This window comes from Lepisma saccharinum, chromosome 15 (assembly GCF_977018435.1).
Source record: "Lepisma saccharinum chromosome 15, izLepSacc3.1, whole genome shotgun sequence".
In the NCBI taxonomy this organism is placed as follows: Eukaryota; Metazoa; Arthropoda; class Insecta; order Zygentoma; family Lepismatidae; genus Lepisma; species Lepisma saccharinum.
In genome coordinates, this window is record NC_139243.1 from 42,381,246 (window position 1) to 42,406,536 (window position 25,291).

Here is a 25,291-nt window from a genome sequence, read left to right on the forward strand (position 1 = left end):
TTGCTCTGCACATACACAAGCGCATGACTTCATTGTTTGCAAAATCACGCCAATGCATTGTTTGCGGCGAGCAGAAATGTGTGAGTAGCAATGTGGACTCCACAACAGAAGGTTTTCTGTGTGCTTGCTTTCACCGAGCTGAAGTCTGCAACACTTGTACAACGTCGTTTTCGGCATGAGTATCAATTACGATCAACTGACAATGTTCCCACGTTTAAAGCCATCAAGAAATGGGACAAACGCCTTCGGGAAACTGGCAGTGTGCAGTCAATGTCGGGCCACCACACAAAGCATGCAGTTTCAGAGGCTACTGTTGAAGAAATCCACACGTCCTTCCAACGAAGCCCTAGGAAGTCCGACCGACAAGCAAGTAGGGAATTACAGGTACCTAAGTCGACAGTACATGATTTTCTCCATAAACGGTTGTGCCTACAGGCATACAAATTGCAGCTTTGTCAGAAAATCAAACCTCAGGACAAGCCACTCAGAAAGCAATCGAGGAAGAAATACTTGCTAAAATTGATGAAAATGAGGCATACCTCGATTCACTTTGTTTTCAGATGAGTGTACGTTCCACACTTCCGGGAAGGTGAATAAACACAACTGTCACATCTGGGGAACGGAACCACCGCATGTAGTGAGAGAGCACGAACGTGACTCTCCAAAAGTGAATGTCTGGTGTGCATTGTTGAAGAACAGGGTTATAGGGCCATACTTCTCTGTGGAGTGTACCGTTAATGGAGCAAATTACTTGGATACGTTGGAGTTGTACGTTGTGCCACAACTTCCTTGTGACGTGATATTCCAGCAAGATGGTGCACTGTGTCATTACGCAGGACTTGTCAGAGATTTTTTTGGACCGTGAATTTCCTGGGAGTTGGATTGGTAGGGATAGCCATCCAATTTCTTGGTCCCCTAGAAGCCGCTTGATTTTTCCTTTGGGGATTTGGAAAAAATCAGGTATCAAACACCAGTTTGTGATCTATGTGACCTGTGCCATCGCATTCGTGCAGCTAGCAACAATGTTACGCCTGCAATGCTGAACAACACATGGAGAGAGATAGAATACAGATTAGACATCTGTCGCGCCACAAACAGTGCACATATTGAAACATACTAGGTATGTAAAAAAAAAACATTTTGAGTTATTTATTTGTAGAACTAAACTCTATAGAAATATCGTAAATACATCAAGTTATGACTTTTTCTTTTATTGGACGTTTTAGCCGAACACACTGTATATCAAACATCAAGCTATTGTCAATTAGTTTCTTTATTTCCTGAAAACTTGAATTTATCAGCCATTTTTCAATGTGGCATACTTAGATTCAGGGTGATCACCGAGAACATTTAATATGATATTAATGTTATAAATAAGCTATTTACCAAATTTCAGCTTCTTGTGAATTAGTTCCTTTATTTCGTGGAAATTTGAATTTTTCTGCCATTTTTTGAACATGGCGGATTTAGCTGCAGCGTGATTGCCAGGGAATTTTCATATGTTGCCATTGATGTTATAAAGAAGCTATGTACCAAATTTAGCTTGTTGTGAATTATAGTTTCCTTATTTCGTGAAAACTTTCATTTGTCCACCATTTTTAAATATGGTGGACTTAGCTTATGGGTGATCGCCGAGGATTTTTGGTATGTTATTATACAAAGATGTTATATACCAAATTTCAGCTTGACATGAATTAGTTAATTTATTTTAAAAAAATCGTCTTAGGTGACTGCACTATATATTGTGTTCAAAGCGTAGACAAAGCAGCACTTTGTACACACGCAATTTCTGGAACAATTGGTTTGGTAAGAGTGCACTTGCTCCATTATTTCTGTCTTGTTCAAAGTAGATGTGATGAATGAAATTTGTGCCCCTCCTAATGCCCAACCACATCTCTTCTCCCCCTCATCTTGCATGAACACCCAACCTGATGGAACTTCAGGGTAACTTAATATACGAAACTGTTGCAAAAGCAAGGAACAGGGAATAAGAGGGAAAAGTGATGTGGCAAATTTTATGACCGACAGAGCTTAAGAGCAATGTATAAAGTAGGAAATGGGAATTAAGGCAAACGTTAATGTTTCTTTTTTCTTTCTCAGGGATCTGGATGGTGTGAAAGGTGGCCATAAGTAAAGTTCCCATACTCAGAGTCTTCTAGAACCTACTGAAAGAAACTGGTTGTGGTGAAACTTGATATACAGGCTATGGAGACCACGAGGAAGGAAAAACTAGCGAAAAATGTTCAAATTTTCACCACCAGGTGGAAATGCGGTGCTGAAATCTGGTGTATAGTCAACAACATTCCAGGAAACACTTCATGCCACCACCAATCACACTGTGTTACACTTCCAAAGGGTCATTCACATTGACAGCATGCATATTGAACACTGCTGTAAGGTAAGGTAAAAAAGCTCCCCGTGCATATAGCAGCATGTCATGAAGGCACATTTAGGAGATGTGGGGGTAGGGCCACACACATTCTTAATATTGGCCATATTGGAGGTGATGTAATCAGCACCACACACTGGCTGTCTTTACTCCCCAGGGTTGACCCCAGGTACCCACAGATTTGAGGTTGGGTGAGCTCAGAGCTGCTTCATCCGAGGACAAGGCCGGAAAAATATCGACCTTATCTCACCCATCCCAGGAATCAAACCTAGGTCTCTCGCATAGCAGTTGAACACCCTACCGACTAGACCACCGTGGCTCGCAGATACTTATTGTACAAAGCAACTTTCTTTTCTTCATAAACACCAAAGTTTGATACACCTGTCTGTAGTACTCGTTCATGAACACTGCTGTACTGACATCAGCTAAAAATGAAATTTTGCATTCCAAATTATGGTGGTTGTTATTTCAGTGCCACATTTCCACCTAGTGGTGAAAATTTGATTATTTTTTTTTCCCAATCAGGGCTCCACTGTACACAGTTACCTACCCGAGTTCTCTCCTCCTGATGTTTCAACCTCTTCCTGGTGAGTTACAACTGGTACTTGTGCTAGTTCACCTGCCAAACTCTCGGTAGCTGCTAGTGTTGCCAATTCCATATCCCTCTTCGATGTTTGGTTAACCAATGGATTTATTTTACTGTCCTGAAACACCAAAATTGTATTTATCACGTAAGTTAGGCCAGAGAAAGAGATAGCTGCCTGTAATAGTTGTGCAATACACTAACATACATATATAACTTAAAACGTTCAAATTAATAAACACTATGCAACTGGAAGCATTTTGATTTCTTAGAATACTGTTTCAGTATTCAGGGTGTTCACAATTTTGTAAAATCAAATTTCCTTGACTTCAGCAGGTTTTCCAGTCCAAGAACCCAAATTTTCCAGACCAGATCATTATAGCATATGCAAAACTCTGTAGGCTTCTTGCCAATAAGTCACATGGATGGCACTGCCAATGCTCTCAACATTGTCTGCTGTTGTGGCAGCAAGGAAACACAGTTAAGCTTATGCTGTACAGGGGATAAGCATGTGCATAAGAAGGTCACTATAGCTAACACATCACAATTACAATCCCACATAATCAAATTTTACAGAAGTATCAGGGCTGAGCTTTAATGTGAAACTTGCCATATATTGACTAATAACACTGATAAACAAGCTGTAGATATCTGACATGATGTTGACATTTTTTAATGCAGTTTTTCTTGCTGATTTCAAATCTGAAAACCGTTTTGCTCTATCACGTCAGGTTTTGAAGATATCGACAAAATTTTATTTTTCATGGAATACCGTTCCTCAAAAAAAAAAAATTCGTCGTTTCTCGTTATTTTTCGTGCAACACCGATTTTTTTTCGTCATTTGTGAAAGCAGTTATACTTAATGTAATACGTCGAAATATTTTCGAGATCGCATTAGCTACTATACTTTCATGTGTTTCTTTTTTATTTTGAGTGACAGTGCATTATGGCGTCCAAAGGTTGCATAAATTCACCAGATCTGTTTTGCTACGTGTGCGGCTATCTAACAGAAATTCCATCGGAAGACTTTTACACCGTTTCTGAAGAAAGCATATGAACTATACTTTGATTCGAAGGTAGATAGTGGTAAGTCGTGGGCACGACAGTTCATATGTTTGACATGTGCACGCCACTTGCCCTGTTGGATAAGGAAGGTGAAGAAGTACTGCTGCTTCATCTGCGAGTGGGATAGCAGAGATAGGAAGCACCACTACATAAAGAAGTATTCAGAGATAGAATGCAGTCATGAAGTAAAAACGTCCTTCGTGTGCCGTTGGTTGATCGTGAAAAAGTTATCATGCCTCCACTTCATTTGAAGCTGGGACTCATGAAGAATTTTGTGAAGGCACCAGACAACGACTCAGATGCTTTTCGGTACCTGTGCAACAAGTTTCCGGAGTTGAGTTATGTCCACAAATAAGGAAGATCATTGCTGACAGCCACTTCCAAGACTTACTGGGTGGCACTGAAAGAGATACATGGTTGGCATTCAAGTCAGTTGTAGCCAATTTCCTTGGAAATTATAAATCTGCTGACTATGTGAATGTTGTGCAGAAGTGCATTAGTGCGTACAGAAGACAGCTGGGTTGCAACATGTCTCTCAAAATACATCTCCTCGACTCACATCTTGACTTCTTCCCCGAGAAGCTAGGTTCAGTCAGCGACGAACATGGTGAACATTTTCATCAGGACATCTCGGTGATAGAATCACGCTATCAATGTCGATGGAGTGCAGCAATGTTGGCTGACTACTGTTGGGTGCTTCAGCGCGACATGCCAAATGCTCAGCACAAACGCAACTCTACAGCCAAGAAATTCAAACCAAACACACCTTAAATTAAGGAAGTATTTTCTATATGTATGTATTTTATATGTGTATTATACCTTCAACTAGATGTTACTATATAGTATATGTGTCATGTGATGCATTTGCATTATTTTCTTAGCTAAAGCCATGTTCAATACTACTCCATGTAGCAAAAAGTACTCTAGTTTTGAATTTGAATTTAAAATTTTGGGTGCGTCAGCCCTTAAGGCTATTTTGCACCCATCACATTATACGGGGGCCAGCCCCTTATCATTACAAATAACAACTCTAACGTTGCATAACTAAAAATCTTAAAATCTTCTGACTTCTGTTAAAAGCTGAGGCTGTAAACGGGCACTCAGCACACACAAGGACAAGAAACAGGACAACGCAAAAGATTATACTGGCCATAGTGCCAGTCGCCAGAGCCTCGTTAGTCTTCAGTCCAGGGTGTACTACGTGGAAGTGAGGTTGACTTTTGGGAGCCTATGTGGAAGGTACCGTTTACACCCCAAAAAGTGCTATAGTGAAACCTATGTCTGTGAGTTGTTTGCCTTGATACAATGTTAAACATTTATAAATGGTTGATGTCGTATATCTCAAGAATGGTGGGTGTTACAGACAAATGGTTTGCATATTTTGAATCAGCATGTTTCAATTGTCTTAGAACGCATGTTGGATACCAAGATATCCGCCGAATTTTTTTTTTGTTAATCAGTGTAATTAAAAACAAATATGTTTTCTAAAAAAATAATAACAATAACACAATTTTCACTTTGAAGTCAAAGTAAAATTTATTACAGTGGACTCTTTTCAATTTGAATTTTGATAATTCAATTTTTTCTGGAATTTGAACAGAAGTTTAATGAAATTCCTACTAAAATCAATGATAAAAATGCACATTTCATTTGAACCATTTATATGTATAATTCAAAGGCAGCTTATCCAGAGACAATTTCTGTTCTGGTATGCAGCCTCCATCCTCTCCTTAACACTGTATTTCTTTTGTGTGCAGGTGTTTATCCTTGAATCCCCACTAGCCAGCGATTTGTGAGTGTTCTTATCTGCCCTCAGTTGTCAGTTGTGATTATTGAGGGTACATTGTTCACAATATCAAAGCATGACACATGTACTACATTAAAGGTAAAAATTAGTTTAAGAGAAGTGGAAAGATGTGTGAGGAAGAAAAGTCACATCGTTAAAGAGTATGTGAAACTTCCAAACATATTCTCAACCTACAATAAAAACAAAGAAAAAATGATGGAGAGCTGGGGTCAACGAGATGGAGGAAACAGGAAACATACGTATAAGAGGTGGTGACCATGCAAAAAATATGGCAAGGTCTACTGCATGTTCATTATTTTTGTTTATACTGTAGTACAAGGTTACCAAAAAAGCTCTTGCAGTTTATCGTCATAAACAAAAAGGTATATAGCAAATGTCACATACAGTTAGTCCTCAAAGTAATCATAATCGGCATCCAGCACCTTTTGCCAATGTGTCTCCAGTAGTGCAATGCCCTGGTGGTAAAACTTGCGGGTTTTGGATGCAAAGAAGTCTGTGAGTGCTTGCCGCAAGCCTGTCTCATTTGAAAAGGATTTCCCACAAAGGTGGTTGTCCAGGGAATGGACGAGGTAATAATCTGTTGGCAGAAGGTCCAGGTAGTATGGTGGATGGCACAGTATCTTCCAGCCAAGTCGCTGTATGGTACCCCTGGCCACCCACACTACATGTAGCCTGGCATAGTCGTGAAGGAACAGTACACCAACCAATGCTGGCTCCTTCTGCTTCAGTGCCTGTGTTCCACTGCGAGTAGAAGTTTCCAGTGACAGTTTGGCCCATTGGTAGCAACCAGTAGTGCACCACTTGGTGGATAGAGCATGATCTTGAGTAGGTGTAGAGATGATCTTGCAGTGTGAGGCACAGGGTCCCGTGTTGAAAACCAATGTCTGCATGCTTGGAAGTGTCATACAGGAGCCACGTTTCGTCACTGGTGAGCACTTGATCAAATATGGGTGTGTTGCGGTGCTGAGAAACCACGAGAACAGGGTGTTGCTTGTTGGCTTCCGACAGTGTATGGGGTACCCACTTGCTCAACTTCAACGTCTTCCCTATGCGGTGTAAGTGCAACCTGGAAGTGGTTGGCATGCTCACCATGCGTTAGGCTGCTTTCCTCCTCTATGGCAGCCTTCAGGGTCTCGTCATCCAGGGCCTGTGGTCAGCCACTGCGTGGTTCATCACGAACTGACAGATCTCCTGACCTAAACGTCTGGAACAAATGCATGGTGGTTCATTCATTCACAGCATTTTCACCAAAGGTTTGACGTGTTCAGCGACTTGATTTGGCTGTGGACAGGCCCACCTTAAAGTCATAAAGCAGACAACTCCAAACGAGTTGCTTTGACACCTCCGATAAGTGCTTCAATGGGTATGGCGAATATATGGAAGAGTTGAGTAAGGTATGTAGGTTATGTACCATAAATGTATTGCACACATCTTCGTTTGTGTCTTATACCAAAACATTCCTTTTATTCTGGATGACCCTCGTATCATGTTACAATGATTTCCAGATATTATACAGTATTATCTGTATTATAAGATATTTTTATTTATTTAGCTGCAAAATAAAAAAATTAAAAAGTACCTAAATTCAAGGTTTCATTGTACAAACTACATTAGTAAATTTAAGTGAATACTCATGAAAATAATGCTACTCCATAATTATTACCTGCAGAATTTGCATTATGTCCACCCTATTGTTATCAATTGCTATGCTGAAAGCAGTCTTCTCAAATTTACTCATGATGTAAGGATTTGCTCCATGTTGTAAAAGGATTTGTACAGTATCTACATGTTCTCTTTCAACGGCCCAATGCAGTGGCGTCATTTTCAGCTGTAAAATGAAAAAGATAATACTAATACTTTGTTGTCACATTGGAGTAACACCGCTGTCATTGTAGACAACATACACTGATCGTAATCTGAAAAAGAACCTGCATTTGCTTTCCTCTATTAGGGGGGAGGAGTCTTTACAATTATTAGTGGCTGTTGTCTTTCTTCCACTATTATTATTATTATTATTATTATTTTTTGTTAAAAAACAGTATATGGTCATTGGTCTGCATAAACAAGCTTGTAGTGGCCAAAACAAACAAAATTGAAACAAATCACTAGTAGTCTTCAGTTTCATTGGCATATTTTCATAAAAACCTATTAAATGTTCATTGGTATTTGATGTAATGGCCAAAGAATGCATGTTTTCTTTATTTTCAACAGCACACCCCCAAAATTTCATTCCACGCCCCCTTGGCACACCTACATGATTAAAACTGGCTCTGCCACTGCTCTTGTATGATACGTACAAAAAAATATTCAGATTATACAAGGTATGGCTATTAATTTCCAGGACTGCTCTAATAACACCAGAACAGATGATGTGAAAAACTTACCCTTTTAATATGTTTCGAAGTAATCCCCACCTGCCGTAATACACTTCTGTGCTCGGCTGTATAAGTTGCGGAAACAACTTTTAAAGTCCTCTTTCGGAAGGCTCTTCAATGTCTGCATTTCCACAACACCACTTTACCACTTCGACAACAACACTTCACCAGATACGTTTCGACGCGTCTTTCCCAGCCAAGCTCTTGTCTCCAACTGGCGCACACTTCAGGGTGCATGTGCAGATGTACTACCAGCAGCACCCCTCTCGGGTGAGTGATCGGTTTCGTGCTGTGATGTCAGTCCTGGATATTAATAGCCACACCTTGTATCTGATTGTTGCGGAATTGATCTCATGTACTAACTTTTTGTTAACTCGAACCAATTATTTTATGGTCAAAAATGAAAAATAAAGTAGTGCAATCATTTCATAAAAGAAGGATCCTACTACTATATTACTAAGGTCAGTCGGCTTCTTTCATGCATGGCACCAGAAAATTTTGACCGGATGGGCAGGATCCAAATACTGATAAATTAGGGATGACAGATATAAAGTTGGACTTTCACACACAGATATTCCCTTGCCCTCACCTGAATTACTTTGTATTTCTTTCAACTTTTCTCATTGCTACTGTACGTCTTATTTTTCCCTTCCACCATTTTTCTCTGCTTGTATTCCCCCATCCCCCCTCTCTCTGTGTTTTAAAAGGCACATCTGCGTGTATGGGTAATCCATTCACCAAATCTTCTGATTAAAATTCTCTCTAATCAACTCTAGTCTAGGAAAAAGTAGAGAGAGTAACTGATGTCATCAACCGTTGTAAAGCCTCTTGGCTATCATTCCTAACTTTCCTGTCAGATCCCACTTTAAACTGTAGGTCCAGTCCCGATTAGCCTTACTGTGCATAAATTGGACTTAAAACACCAACTCAATCAATCTATCTTTCCTGTGTGAATCTTGATATGGCCTCCCTACTTCCCTCATTTATGTGTCCCTTCCCTGATGCCCTTCAATTGCTCACTATGTACTTCACTTCGTACAGTCATGGACACTTCTGGGTTGAAACGATTCCATTGAAAGTTAATGGAATTGTTATAACCCAGAAGTGTCCGAGACTGTATATGGGATACTTTATCTTATCCCTGTAAGAAATTTATCACAGCCCATACTTTATTAGTTGAACAACATATTACATTTATTGATATGATTCATTTGTGTTTAATCATGAAGATGAGGATGAATTGTGATAAGATGAAGCCGACAAAGGGACAATCACAAACACACATGTGCAGATCACAAAACCACAAAAAAACCTCAACGTAGGATTGTACTGGCCGTGAGTCCAGATGCCATAGTCTCCTTACTCTGTTAAATGCAGTCCAGGGTGTACTACGTGGAAGACATTCTGACATTGGGTTGGTAGATTCGAGTATATTGTTAAATTCATGAGACAATTATTGAAAATATGGATAAAAAAAATCTGTTTTCCTTCCAAAATTCGCTTTCCCTCTGTAATCCATTATCCTTCCAGAACCTGTCTTGCCTCCGTAATTGTTCTTGCTCCAAAATCCGAAATCCCTCTGAAATCCAGATTTTATCACAAATCCGGATTCCCTCCAAAATCTGGATTATATCTGAAATCTGGATTTTATCAAAAATCCAGATTCCCTCCGAAATCTGGATAGTATATTTTCCGAATCCAGATTTCAAATTTTCCGAAATCCGGATTCTGGATTTATTTGGCCATCCCTAATACCTACTAATATTTCTTACGGTTCTTGTGATTTTTTCTAACGATTGAACCTAATCGGTACTTATTAGGAATTTTGTACCATTTAAGTTATTTGGAACCATATCAGGATTTTTCGACCCTAATTTAATATTTTTGGAACTTATTTCAGAATTTTGAGAACCCATTTTAGGATTTTTTGAACCTGTTTTAGGATTTTTAGAACGTATTTTCAGAACATATTTTGGATTCTTAGAAGCTATTTTAGGATTTTTAGAACCTATTTTAGGATTCTTAGAACTTCTTTTAGGATTTTTAGAACCTATTTAGGATTTTTAGAGCCTATTTTAGGAACCTAAAAGCACACTTTTTAGAACCTATTTTGGTAAAGTATATTTTCATTGTTACAATTTGGGGGTGGGGAGGCGATGTCCGAAATATTGTGATTTTTTTCTTTTGGCAATTTATTTTCATTGGTTTCGAAAACATCGCTTCTTTCACAATTTTGGTGTTTCAAAACACACTTTGGCAATAGAAGTACGACCTTCCGACATTCCGGCGGCAGGAGTGGGAAGGAGGAGGCAGCAGGGAAAGAAAGTCAATGATGATGATGAGCAATAGCTCTGTGTTAAAATGCAACAAACTTGAGGGAGGCCCTCTTTTTATTTTTATTAGTGGTAACATCATCACCTTGTAATCAATAGGTCTCGGGGTTCAATCACCAACAAAGGATTGGAAACCAGCCGACAAAACTGCACTGTAGGATTATTTTTAGCCACTTGCATCACACGTTTACTTAGGTAAGTTCACATGGAGGGTATGACTAACAAAGCGAGTTGGACGAATTGAAATTATTAGAGTTTGAACTTTCGTTCAGTGTGTGTCCCCAGCTTGTGGTGTGTGACCCACGGCAAGCTCTGGCATTGAAGCTTTTTTCTCCTCCAACAAGAGTAAAGGGCATATAAGATGGCAAGAAGACCCGGTTTGTCACGGAGTGAAATTGACAATGAGTTATTAGGTACGGATTCGAAAGGGGGAGACAAAGCCATCGCCAACATGATGACTTTAGGGAGTGACTCCAGTGACGGAGGGGAATCAGGGTGGATCTTTGAACGACCAAAGCGACACTGCTCCTGATGACTTGACCTCTCTTAAGACATATATCATTTACATACAGTGACCCAAAAGCATAACATTCCATAGCCTCTCCAATGGTGCAGTGGTTGTTGCGTCATCGCCTTGTAATCAAGGGGTCCCAGGTTTGATACCCGGTGGAGGCTCATAGTGGTTCGGATCCAACTTTAAACTGTAGGTCCAGTCCCGATTAGTCTTCCTGTGCATAAAGTGGACTTAAAACACCAAATCAATCAATCAATAAAAATAAAAATAAAATTTCAGTTTTGAAAGAATAAACAAAATAAATTCTCACCATATCTTTGGCATCAACATCTGCTCCATGGGATATGAGAAGCTCAACAATGGCAGTATGGCCTTCTTGTGCGGCAATGTGAAGAGGTGTGCGATCAACTTTAGTCCGAGCATCTCTGGATATTCCTGCACGTAAAAGAACTTCTGCTGTTTGTAGGTGACCATACTGTGCAGCTAAATGCAAGGGACTTGTTCCTAACTAGAAAAATGAAAAATATACTTCATTATTTAACAAAATATTGTTGAGGTAGCCAGAATGAAAAGAGAAATGTTTCTCACTAATACATTTCTCTAAAAACAAAAGAAGAAAGTCAAACACAGTCAAAATTGTGGATTCAATATGGCAGTGTGACACGTTTTACTGGATATCTACAGCCAGTGGGGTGCCAAGAAATATTGTAAGAGATGGGTAGCTTCTTTATTTATGCAATATTTAAGCTATATATTTGTTATTTGTGCAAGAAATTACTTGTATGTCATTTGAGGATGGCACTTGTTCTCTTACTACTACCTGAGACAGGAGCTGTATTTCTTTGATTTCCAAAATGTACGTTTAAGAAGTGAATGACAAAATGGTAAATTGTCCATTAATTCCTCTGCACAAATTATTGTACTTTATTCTTCTTGCTCCTTATCAAATAGAAAACTATGATTACATTAAATAGCTTCAAACACATCAACAGTGTAATCGTGAAATGTCACATCATATAACCATATAGAATATGAATAGAAGTATATCGTGCAAGAGGAAAGGTACGTTTTCTACTTACACTATTTCAAATTTCATGAATTATGTTCCTAATCATGTTTTCAAGAAGGAAACAGAAGGTAAAATCACAAGTTTTGAAATTCTCTACTTACCCAATCTGTTGTAAAAGGAGCTCCCTTGGTCATGAGATTCCTTACTTGTTCTGTGTCACCAATCTTGGCACAAGCGAGCAACTTCTTTCCAAGTTCTACCAGCGACATGGTAGTGACTGCCCTTGCAGTTGTCAAGGTGCCTGTCACCTGGATCTAAATAAAATGAACTTCATAAACTGAGAGAAACAAAACAACACCAAATATATATATATATATATATATATATATATATGATTATAACTACGCTGCTTGGGAAAAAGCACCTAAGTCAAAATATGCAATTGTACAGCAGACAGCTTTGTATGTTTACTGTTAATAGCAAACATTATAGACATGTTGGATAACCACTATTTACAATCTTTACACATGCCCAATATAAAATTATACTGATAATATATTATTTAATGGATTCAGTGTGACTTGGATATAGTGTGTGAAGTAATAAGGAGGAGGGTTCTGGGGATTTCCCCCACAAAAAATTTTACCCTGGCAAAAGAAAATTATTTTTATCCCTGCATGGGGTGTTTTAATCCCCTGCCCCAAAAAAATGGAATTGAAAGTTTAAAAGGGTACTCTTGCAATTGCTATTATGATAATGTAGCTCTGCTGTAGATACACGTATCTCATGCTTATGCAGATACGATATTTCAGAGGAAATACGAGGTGCATTCAAGTTCTAAGGTCCCCTAATTTATTCTGAAAAATTTACTCACCTCAGAAAGCTGAAACTGTTGTCAATTCTCAACATAACCTCCCTCTAGATGTACACATTTTGCACAATGCTGGCACCACGATAGCATGTCCATTGCAAATGCTTCTTTAGGAGTCTGTTTTGTATACTTGAAAATCGCTGATTTTAACAGCGGAATGGTTTGGAAATGTGCGACCTTGCATGCAGGAAAGAGCCATAAAATGCTAGGTGCAAGGTCAGGTGAGTATGGACGGAGCATGTGGAATGACTTCAAATGTGAAAAACATGTGAACAATGACTGCCCGATGAGTTGGTGCGTTGTCCTGATGAAAGAACACAGTTGCAGCCTTTTCCGGCCATTTCTCTCGAAATGCTGCAAGCAACTTGGTCCTCAAAAATGCTTCATATTTTGTACCCATCACTGTGCTACCCTTAGCATATCAATGTGTGAGTATAAAACCTTTTCTGTCCTCAAACATCATTTTCTCAGCAATGGCGGTAACTGGTTGCTGGTTTGTGGCCTAGGCTCTTTTGGTTTGTTTTCACATGGTGTTCGGCCTTCCTTGAATGTCGGACCTACGAACACACATTTTTCACGTCCATGACAGCACCACAGAATGTCTCAGTCAATTGAAGATGAATATCGATGGGTGTATCTTCATGCAGGCGAAGAAAATGGATAATAACATGCTGTTCTTCCAATGAAATGGTTCCATTTCAAGTATCAAAACACACCTGTCGCTAGACAGCACCATTAGCTTCCTACGAGGCAGACCATGCTGCCATCTGGCCTCATCAACTTTCAAGAAGACCTTAGAACTTGAATGCAACTCGTATTACACACAATGGAGCCAGACTCAATACGAACTTAGTAATCATTCATTACCTTAAAAACAAATTAAGAGCTCACTGTTCATGACATCATTGATGTTCAATCAAAACTTTTGCATTTTAAGTCATTCAGGAATGATTATGCAAACTGTTTTCATCTAGTCCAAAAAACCAAAAATCCCCCCCCAAAATGAAATCACAAATATGCCACTGAGTATCATGTTTAAGATATTCTCCACCCCTTTCAGTGAAGATGTCGAAGATGCTCCAGGTAACACGCAAATGAAATTTATCAAAATTACATTGTAATACTGACTTAATAATGTGGATGTGATGAAGTATTACTCCAAATATGTGAGAGCATCAGAATTCCCTTTTCTGTATAATCATGCCCTGTTCATTGGATCTCTATTCAGTGCTTCCTATGTCTGCCAAGAGATCTTTTCTAAAATGAAAAATGTGGAATTGAAGTTGGGGAATCGACTGTCCAAGACACATCTTGAGAACTGTCTGCATGTAGTGCCATCCAACTTCAAGGCAAATATTGACATGCTAGTGAAGAAAAAAACTAATCACACTCCTCTTATTGAAGGGGTTTATTACAATGCTTGTGTATGAATGGTTAATTATTATTTTTTATTGGCAAAATAACAATTTTGTTTGATTATGCTTATTTGTTGTGTTGAAATGCCTACCCTCAATTCAGAACTTGTCAGTGTTCTTTGCATACTGGTGTGCTGTTTAATAAGTAAAGAGTACAGTGGGTGAATGAATTCTCAACAACAGAAACCATTAATTATTTGTAAAGAAGCTACCATTGCCTCAGTGAATGTGCCTGGAACAGTGTGGCCCGTCAGTCCCTTACAAAATGTGAAAATAACCGACTACATGAAAAACGTTCAAGAGCACTGGGCTAATTGAAACTGGAGCTACAGTTTAAAGTGGGATTCAAACCACTATGCAATGTACCTCCACCGGGCAATTTTTCAAAAACAAAGGGGAAAAAATTGAAAGACATTTTGTTCTTTAGTGGCTATATTATGCCATTTCTTGCTAATAGTATCAAGTAGGATGAGTGATGACAATGATGAAAAGTCATTCACAAAGAATACCGATGCCCAGGATGGGATTCAAACCCGGGACTCCTGGCATTGTAGCATGCTGTGGAAAAAAAAATTGCCACTGTCAGCAGAAAGGAAGCAAGTATGAATTCTGAGAAATGATTCTTGGAGAGACATTAATAAATAAAAATTACAGACCTGATCAAACATCTAAAACTTCCTACGCAGGGTCCTAACTTTGCCAATTTTTTAAAATGTTTTCAAAATTGTATGACTCAATATCTCTACTGGGATACCAGATAAAATTATGTACACGGTGGGATAAAAGTCACACTCCCCAAATATATACATTGCTAATTTCTTTGGGGATTGAAGGGTGGAAAATGCCCACACGTGCCGACGCATCCACCTTAGGATGCTTCAAAAAAATAAAGTTTTGAATTTCTTTCTTCTCACCCTCCCATTTATTGACAATATAAACATGATATATTCAATATTTCAGCTCAATCCAATAATATTTAGGGATCGCACAACACCATCGAATTTCTATTGCAAATTAGCATAATGGGCATATTGTCCAAATATTAATATTTGTCAAAAGGGTATAATGTCAAAAGCTTAACATCTCTACAAGTTGAACAGTGTCTTGTCAGTTAAGGAAATAAGATTATCCCACTTGTCCTGGCTTTCACAATACCTGAGTATGGTGAGTGCAATCGCGATTGTGCTTCCCGTGTATTTGAGCTTGTCATGCACTGCAAGGCAGGTTTTTCCAATCTTTCCTGCATAGAACGGGCAGTAAAGCAACCTTCACTTGATTTGATGTTCTTTTTTAATTTAGTCACTTTTCTGCCATTTCTGGCTAAACGTGACAATGGTTGATTGATTTTGTGTTTTAAGTCCGCTTTATGCACAGTAAGGCTAATCGGGACTGGGCCTACAGTTTAAAGTGGGATCCGAACCACTATGTGCCTCCACCGGGTATCGAACCCAGGACAACTTGCTTACAAGGCAACGATGCTACCACTGCGCCATCGATGGGAATGAGTGATGATAATGACACTGATTAACGGACACTCACGAAGAGCACACATGCCCATACTGGGATTCCAACCTGAACCCCTGGCATTGTAGTGTGCTGTGCTAACCACTCTGCCATGGAGGATGACAAAAAAAAATGCAAGAGAAATTGCTAAATAGCAAAATGTGGAAAATTTTACACTTAAAGCCACTTGTCCATAAGAAGGTAAAGGCAAACTATTTGCTCCGAGCTAGTAACTAACATACAAAAAGCCTTTAAATCTAAGGGGTGGAATAACATGTAAGACTGATGCAAGATGTATCTGAAAAAGAAAAGAAAAATCGCCTGCCTGTGATAGTATCAGGCCCAAATAATGATGATCAACTATTGACAGGAGAGCAGAAACAGTGTTTTTTTCTTCAAATGGTTCAGGAGCATCGAAAAGAAATACCAAGATTGTAATAAAAATTTTCTGAGGAAATAATTTCAGAACAGGAGTGAGGTGTTATGTATTCTATATACTTCATTTCTCTTTCATAATTTCACTGTAATAAGTATGAATATTTTGTTTTTATAGATATAAAAATTATGTAAATTAGCTCTATTATTAATTACGCATCCTTGCTCATTTTCATACATTATGAAATTTCAATATGTCTGCGTAACCTCTAAATATAAATCTACTTTACTGAAAATTTACTCAAATTATATTTTATATATATATATATATAAGGCACGAAATGAGAGGGTGAGATTAACAAAAAAATACAAAGTTTATTTCTTCCATATATTTTTTAAGTGCCCTAACCCACCTATATTAAATCAATTAATGTTTGGGGTAAGTGACTTTTATCCCACCTTGTATTTTGGTATATTTTTACTATTATATACAGTGGAACTCCAATCTTAAGTTCCCAGATTTTACATTTTCCCGCATTTTAAGAATGCAAGTGTAATAACAGGGTGGCCACTCTAGGACCATGATAAAATTCAAGAAAAATTCCCATTCTAAAAAATTCAAGGGTACTAACAGATGATTTTTCTATTTTAACATTACGAATTACCGCCTTTCACAACCCACACAAATATATTAATTACAATGCATCCAAAAATTCTAATTCAATTCAATTCAATTAAACAGTGTGTGTGTGTGTGTGTATATATATATATATATATATATATATATATATATATATATATATATATATATATATATAATGTGCGGAGTTTGCATTTGCCATTTAACATACTCAGATTCGAAATGAACCTACAAACACAAGTCACAAATTCCTGGATAGACTAATCTATCAAAAATTGTTAATTGTAAAAGAATTTCACACTCTAATTTACCTAATCAACTTCAAGATATCTTGCAATAATCTTCCATCCGTAAGATAGATCGTTCTGCAAAGGACACTAACAAAGTAAACGGATTGAGATAATTCTGTTTTATTTCTACGCAGCTTTCTCTTCCTTTCTTGATAAAAATAAATGCTAAACTGTGAAAATCTTGCCTCAGAGCATTTATAAATATGAATAAATTCAATAGGATTTGCATTAATAAAAATTGCAGTTTTTCACGTCTACGGAGAAAAATTCACGCAGAATTCCTGGAGCCAATAATTCAAGCATAATTCCTGGAATTCAAGAAATTAGTGAGTAGTCACCCTGAATAAGTATTATACTGTAAGTGTAATAAGCATTAAAGTTCTGAGTTGCATACTTAATGGAAGAATGAATATATGGGAGGTAGAAAACTGGGAGGAGGGGAATATTAGCAGAATTTCAAAAACAAACATAAATGAAATATTGTTTCAAAAAACATTGTTCCAAGTACTGAAAACACAAATACAATATGTTATCGTAAATACAGGTAACAGAAGCCAATATAATTCAATTGTCAAAGATCTGAAATAGCAAAAAAGAGCCACCATACACAAACAAAAAAAATAGAAAGGAAATAGATCTAGTAACATATCAAGGTAACAACCTATACAAAATCATTATTTTTTAAAAAATAAGACTACCCAGTGTTGCACCATTTTAGATGGAATGGCAATTTAGAAAGTGATGTTGTTATCTTCTGTGATATGCGATATGCATGTTTTGTTTTTGATGGACACACAATGTTTACTTTATGTAACTTCAAAATGATGGAATGTATTTATCTACAACTTTTGGCACGATATGATGACAAATTAAAACATAAAATGTGTAATAAATTCCCAAATGCAAAATTTGTAACTTATTTGCCAAAACAACACATTCACGGATGAAATTCATGCTCCCTTGAAATCCACTCAATTTCAAAGACCCATCAACCCATTATTTGATTCATCTGCAGAAGTGACGATTTTGAGGAATCAAGCAGGAGCAAAGAATGCAGGGTGTAATGTAAAAAAATAATATTTCCCTTTATTAAGTATCGATGAAAAATAAGTAAGTACATGAAATACTTTTTTATTTTCTATGAGACTCCATCATAGATTGTGATGTAACTTGTGGTTCATTACACTGTTCTGTTGTCACACTGTGTACGTTTGAACTTTGAACTTTTCACGGGTGAGCAGGTTTTTCCGTATCTAAAATATGGTAGCGAAAACAACATAAAACTAATGAAGGGATACATGAAAAAACAACTTTGCTACATGTTTACTTACCAACGATGGTTGCTGATCGGCTGTACATGTTAGGGCCTGCATATTTCATCTGCAGCGAATAACTTTAATGTTCAAATTTTTTCCTGCAAAAAAGGAAAACATAAATATATGCAATCTACTGTTAAATGATAATGTCAGTGGTGGTGCCAGAAAAAAAGGTGAGTGGGGAGGCAGAGAAAAGGGCATTTAGTATACATCAGCGATTCTCAACCTTTGTGAGACCACAACCAGTAAATTTTTTCTAAAAGTCTATTTACGATCCCAGCACGTAAAGGTCTTTCTCACTTTTTAACTTTACCCATTAATTAACATATATAAATAAATTATGGCATGATCATAAACAGTAATAGTTTGATTAAGACTAGGCTTGTTGACAAATATATAGTTAGGGTTAAATAAGTTGACAACCACTGGATCTAATGAAATCTTGCAGTTTCCTCAGCCCAACGTCATTGAGCTAATTTGGTAAGTGCTGATTTTCAATGGCATGTTGCATTTTGAACACTGCAATATTCCAATTTATCACAATATTTCTAGTACAGCCAACCTCTGTGACAGACTGGATAGCACAGTGTACTATGATGCCAGAGGTGCCAGGTTCGAATCCAGCTGAGCATAGGTGCTCTTCATCAATGTAATCATATCATCAATAATTCTCATCCCTGCAATTCGTCAACAGTGGCAGAGAGCAATGCTAAATAACAAAAATTAAATATTTTAATATTTCATATAAAATATGAAGTCGTGGTAGCTCAGTGGTTAGGGCATCTGACTATTATGCGAGAGACCTGGGTTTGATCCCCGACAGGGGAGAACCGGGACTTTTTCAATCTGTTCAAGGGGCTTCGGCAACCACCCAGCATCGTATAAAGTGGGTACCTGGAGGGTAAAGGTGGTCAGGGCATGGTGCTGATCACATCAACCCCACCTTGGCCGAGATCAAGAAAGTGTGGGAACCTCACCCCACACCCCCTATACGCCTTTATGGTGTTGTGCAAAGCACAGGGGAGCATTTTACTTCTTTTTTTCCAAATATTTCCACTTCAAGCTGTGCAAACAAATGACAAATTTCAGGAGAACCTCTTGTGGCCTTGTATAATTGATGCAAGGGCCCGGTACTGGGCCATGGGCCATCGGTTGAGAAACACTGGTACACATTAGTATGTACCAAAATATGAACAATATAAAATGCATGAATGTACCTAGTTTTTGTTGGGTTGGGGAGATGGGGTATGGGTAAGGTTAGACATTTGAATTTAATCAAGACAATCCTTTCTTTTTTAACAGTAGAATTAGGAAACTTGTCAATTACACCACTCAGAATTTATTTTCATTATTATATGTGATGAAATGTTACCCAGACACATCAAGTTCAGCGACAGTTTCTACAGTTTAATGTAGATATGGACATAAAATGTGTAAAGTAATTCCAAGTGTTTTAGGAGGTGGCATTTTACCCATTCTACCTAGAATTACTGTGACCTGACATTTGACTGTCATTATTTATTTAAAGTTTGGGGAAGGTTTTCTACATATTTACCTACATAAATTAAATATAACATGACTATATCATTTATTATCTTCAATTTGCTGTTGTGCACTGTTAATTTAAAGACCTAGCTTAACATCTATCATTACTTGAGTGAACTGCCTTTTCTAGGATTGGGAAGACTTACCCCAGTTTTCCAAATGAACTGAAAAATGTACGGTAACAATTCTCATGCAATATTTTTAGTTAATTCATAATATTTTGTAAACATATATACAGGGTGTCCGGCACCAACACTACCAATAAGAAAGTTGTATAACTAAGCAACAAACACATTTATTGACATGCAGTTTTTTTTAAAAGACAGAGACACACACAAAGTTTTTATGGTAGTCAATAGATCTCCATTTGTTGCACGACAGATCTCCTGCCATGTGTTTCCCAGCATCTGCGGGGTGACTGTGTCACAAGCAATGACAATCCTCCGATGCAAATCATCCACATCAATTACTGGGGTTCTGTACACATTGTCCATTATGGAGCCCCAAAGGAAGAAGTCCAGAGGGGTAAGGTCAGAGGATCTAGGAGGCCATGCGATGGACCATCACATTAGACCCAACGACCTTCGAGGACTTCATTTAAACGATCCCTAACGTGAGTGGCATAATGCATGGGGGTCCCATCTTGTTGGAACATGTATCCTTCCGGTATCTGAGGTAAGGCAAAATTATGAATATGAAGGCCGCGGTGGCTCAGTCGGTAACGCGCCTGACTACCATGCTAAAGGTCCCGGGTTCGATCCCCGGCCGGTTCAAATCCGGGAACTTTTCTAACGGTGAAAGCGGCCCCGGCGCCCACCCAGCGTCGAATAACATGGTTACCTGGGGGAAACCCTGGGGGGTAAAGGCGGTCAGGGGTGTGATGCTGATCACATCACCCCCACTCACGACCGGATCAAGAAAGTGTGGGGCGTTACCCCCACACCCCCTATACGCCTTCATGGCGTGGTGCTAAGCACAGGGGAACACTTTACCTTTTTTTTTTTTTTTTTTTTTTATGAAGCATGTCCAAATAAACATTTCCATTGATTGTTTGTTCAATAAAAAAGAATGGACCGATGACTTCTTGCACTGTGAGACCGTACCAGACATTGATTTTCTGACTGACTCGTTCAACTTCTCTCACAACATGTGGATTCTCGGAGCCCCATACGCGACAGTTATGTCGGTTTACTCCACCAGATACGTGAAATGTGCACTCATCAGAGAACACCATACAACGAAGAAATGCATTGTCACTGTCAATCTTGGTTAGGATACTGGCAGCGAAAGTGTATCTGGTAGGTAAGTCATTAGACTTCAACTTCTGAACCAACTGTATCTTATAGGCATGAAGACACAGTCTTTTGTGGACAACATCATGAACAGTTGATCTAGGCATAACGAGTTCCCTACTTGCATGGCGAATGGACTTGGTGGGGCTTCACTGGAATGTTTCATCAATTCTATCGACATCAATCAGGGACACCTTCTTGCTACACGATTTTTTTCTTCAACAGTGAATCAGTTACACGAAGAGTTCTATGCCAGGTTGTTATTGAATGTCTTTCTGGTGGTTCCTGCTGGTACTTTTGCCGAAAATTCCTCTGGGCAGTTTTTGGAATTTTAAATTCTGCTAACCAATAGCAGTATTAGACTTTTTGCTGCACTGTAAACACCATTTCCACACGAAGCGAACGCACGAGAAAATTCAGACTGAGCGAATACGCAACAGGCTACGAAATGAACAGGCACGTTCAACGGACTTGCTTTGATTTGCTTTATTTTACTTCGCTTTTTGTGCCACTTTTGGCTAATTTGCGAAGATGGAGATGAGTGACGATATGATGAAATTGATGAATGGACACTCACAAATATCCATGCCCAGGTCAGGATTCGAACCCGGGACCCCTGACGTCGTAGCGCGATGTGCTCAACGGACTTGCAATGGGGCCACTGCCACTATAATAAAACTTGTTGAGTCTCTCTATCTTTTAAAAAAATCCGCATGTCAATAAACCTGTTTGTTGCTTAGTTAACTTTCTTATTGGTAGTGTTCGTGCTAGACACACTGTATATCTCAGACAGAAACAAAGTATTTCAACATTTGCCTTATGTATCAACCATCGCATTCTTCCTAGCATTTTAATTTCAAAATCTCACACTTTAGATTATAGGTATAGATTTTTAGTATTAGAGGTGGTCATTTTCTTTCAACCTACCTCACCCACACGGATTGACTTTGCCCTCACCCTCACCTTCATGACTCACCTTTCACTGTCACGATTCAACTTTCACCCTCACAAGTATTCAGAGGATAAGGGTGAGGTCTGCCTTCATGAGGGCCACCCTTAAGAGGATGACCACCTCTGAAGAGAATGCTAATTTTTAAAGTCAACTTTGTTCATCAATGTACAAGGGCAAATCTAAAAGTTTTTGTGCCTAATATTTTCCTAACTTCTTATAAGTGTTTTTACAAAAGTGAGATATACGAGCAATACAGTAGGCTTTTCTTGGAACAGCCCTGTCGTAACTTCTGATTTCTTCAACAGCATGGTGCTGTTATCAGTTGGCAAAAATGGCCAGAGTGCTAAGGAAGTCCACACCATATGAGCAGCGAAGTGTTATTCGTCTTTTATGGTGCAAAGAAGGAACAGCCACAAACAGGACATTGCCAGTGAACTTGGCATTTCCTATGGCAGTGTTTACGACATTGTTCATGATTCGTTTGGATACCACAAGGTGTCGTGTTGGTGGGTTCCTAAGCTTCTTGATGATGTCCACAAGGGCAAGCGAATGGTCATGTCACTGAACCATTTGCTGTGTTGAGTCGATGAGGGTGACAGTTTCCTGGACCTGATTGTCACTGGCGATGAAACGTGGGTAATGCATTCCACTCCCAAGTCAAAACAGCAGAGAATGGTGTGGTGTGTCCTTCAGATGAACACGTCGATCAGCTTTCACCATTTCATCAACATGGGTAATGTTGTCCGGTGTCGAAGAGGTCGACCCGATTGCTCATTGTCCTCCACAATTTCCCATCCATTTTCGAACTCCTTGCACCACCTCTGAACACTTCGCATTGATAAACACTTGTCCCCATACACTGGCTCCATTTCCCTGTGGATATCTGTTTGTCCTTTGCACCATAAAAAACGAATAACACTTCGCGGCTCATATGGCGTGGATTTCCTGAGAACTCCGGTCATCATTGCCAACTGTTAACAGCCTACTGCATCACTCATATATCTCTCTTTTGTAATAATACTTATAACAAACTAGAAAAAAAATTAAGCACAGAGACTTTTCAATTTGCCACAAATACAGACTGGCAACACTGACAACCAAGAGAAACTAAAGGAAGCTGAGAGTTGTAGGTGAACTTTTCTGCTTGCATGCAACTTTGATATTGTTATGGTGCATTGAAGGTTCATGGTTTATGGAATCAAAACAATGTATCACAGACAAGGAAATACTTATTTATTTCCAGAATGTTCCACGTGAAATGTAGAGTTGTAGTGATAAATAATTTGAGGATACTGACATTTATAACATATCCAAATTTTGGAACTGTAGCAGCACTATATTTATAAAATTGTAGTTGTAGCTTCATTATAAAATACTTGTAGATTCTAGCAAAAAAAAATTGCCACAGGTACATTCTTCTCAGTGTTTTGAGATACACTTTGTACGTAGAAACTAGGGATAGATCACCTGATGGCACGTGACAGCTACCCTGCCACGGTATCCTGCCTGGAGCCCCATTCACGTGCCTGTGAACATGAACATGTTTGCAAAATACACGGACATGATCCTTGTGCATGGAGCAGCAGAGTGAAATGGAAGAGCAGCTCGTCGGCTGTATCAAGAGCGTTGTCCACAATATGCGACTCCATCGCATACTCTTCTTGCCAGCATTACGCAACGGCTCAAAGAATGAGGTACCTTCACCACCGATAGGAAGGACTGTGCTTCTCCAAAGAGATGCCGCATGCCCGAATTGAAAGAGACTGTAGTGCACCACGTTGAACAGGACCCGTCAACAAGTACGTGAACAATTGTGCATGCAATGGGTGTTTTTCGCAGCATCATGTGGGAGGTTCTGCATGAGCAAGAACTACATCCTTACCACCACCAAAGGATACAGGCTATGACACCAGCCGATTTTGTACCACGTGCTAACTCCTACACGTGGTTTCTGCGCCGCTGCATTGATGAGCCCCAGTTTCCATGTCAAGTTCTGTTCACAGATGAATATAAATTCACTATGGAGTGTGATCTCAATTCTCGAAAGAGCCATGTCTGAGCAGACGAAAACTCACATGCGATGCATATCCGGGGATTCCAGCACAGATTTGCTATCAATGTGCAGGCAGGTATTCTGTACAATCTTTCAGCCAGGTTAATGGGTGCCACATACTTGATCTTCCTACAGGAAGAATTGGCCCTGTTCATGGATGCTGTACCATTGAACGTCCATCAGGAACTGTAGTTTCAGCACGATGGCGCACCGCCTCACTTTACACGTGACGTTTGAAGACATCTTAACCAAAGGTTCGGGCAAAGATGGATAGGCCGAGGTGGTCCAACCACGTGGCCCCATGATCGCCGGATTTAACGCCATTGGACTATTTCTTGTGGGGTCGTATGAAGAGTACGTTGTACGAGACTCCTGTAGAGATAAGAGGAAGAACTGTTGGCTTGAGTTACAGTTGCTGGACAAGAGATTGACGGGACACCAGAGGTGATGGAGCAAGTGTACCGGAACATGATTCATCGGTACAATGTGTGCAATGACGTTGGTGGTCGTCACATTGAGCCACAGTTTTAATTGAGCCACTGCTTAACATATGACACATCCAGTGCAGAAGACAGAAACAAATTATTGCATTCCACTGTCGACACAAGTGTTATTGTGATCAATGAATAGTAAGTTTCTTTTTTGTTTCCTTGGCATTGTTACCAAATAAATTTGTTTGTATTATGTACTGAGTCACACGTCATTCAATTCTGTGCTTTACGTAACATCTCATTTGAGATGGTTGTAATAAATGATTACACTTTAGTTCATCAGGTGATCTTCTGATGTCATGTACTGCCTACCCGGTTGCATACCAACACAGGCACATCCGACACATTGTCATGGCTGTAGCACGGAAATTGTATGTTTCCGGACATGGGTTCCTAATCCAAATATTGTCTACAAAGTCCCCTCTACTAGCCCTAGGAGTTTGTAAGGAGAATTTCCGAGCACCTTGTATATG

General features: G+C 39.0%; 1 protein-coding gene across 3 annotated transcripts in view; it reads right to left on the bottom strand.

The window, feature by feature from the left end:
- Positions 1–25,291, bottom strand: part of LOC145999466 (uncharacterized) — a 61,071-nt gene that overhangs the window by 27,575 nt on the left and 8,205 nt on the right. For all 3 annotated transcript variants that reach the window (XM_083136431.1, XM_083136432.1, XM_083136430.1), the window contains exons 2-6: positions 18,501–18,583; positions 12,237–12,389; positions 11,377–11,574; positions 7,508–7,672; positions 2,940–3,093 (exon numbers count right to left, since the gene is read on the bottom strand). In XM_083136431.1, coding sequence (XP_082992557.1) covers positions 2,940–3,093; positions 7,508–7,672; positions 11,377–11,574; positions 12,237–12,389; positions 18,501–18,542 — 712 coding nt within the window. In that variant the 5' untranslated portion in view covers positions 18,543–18,583. The remainder of the gene's footprint in view (positions 1–2,939; positions 3,094–7,507; positions 7,673–11,376; positions 11,575–12,236; positions 12,390–18,500; positions 18,584–25,291) is intronic.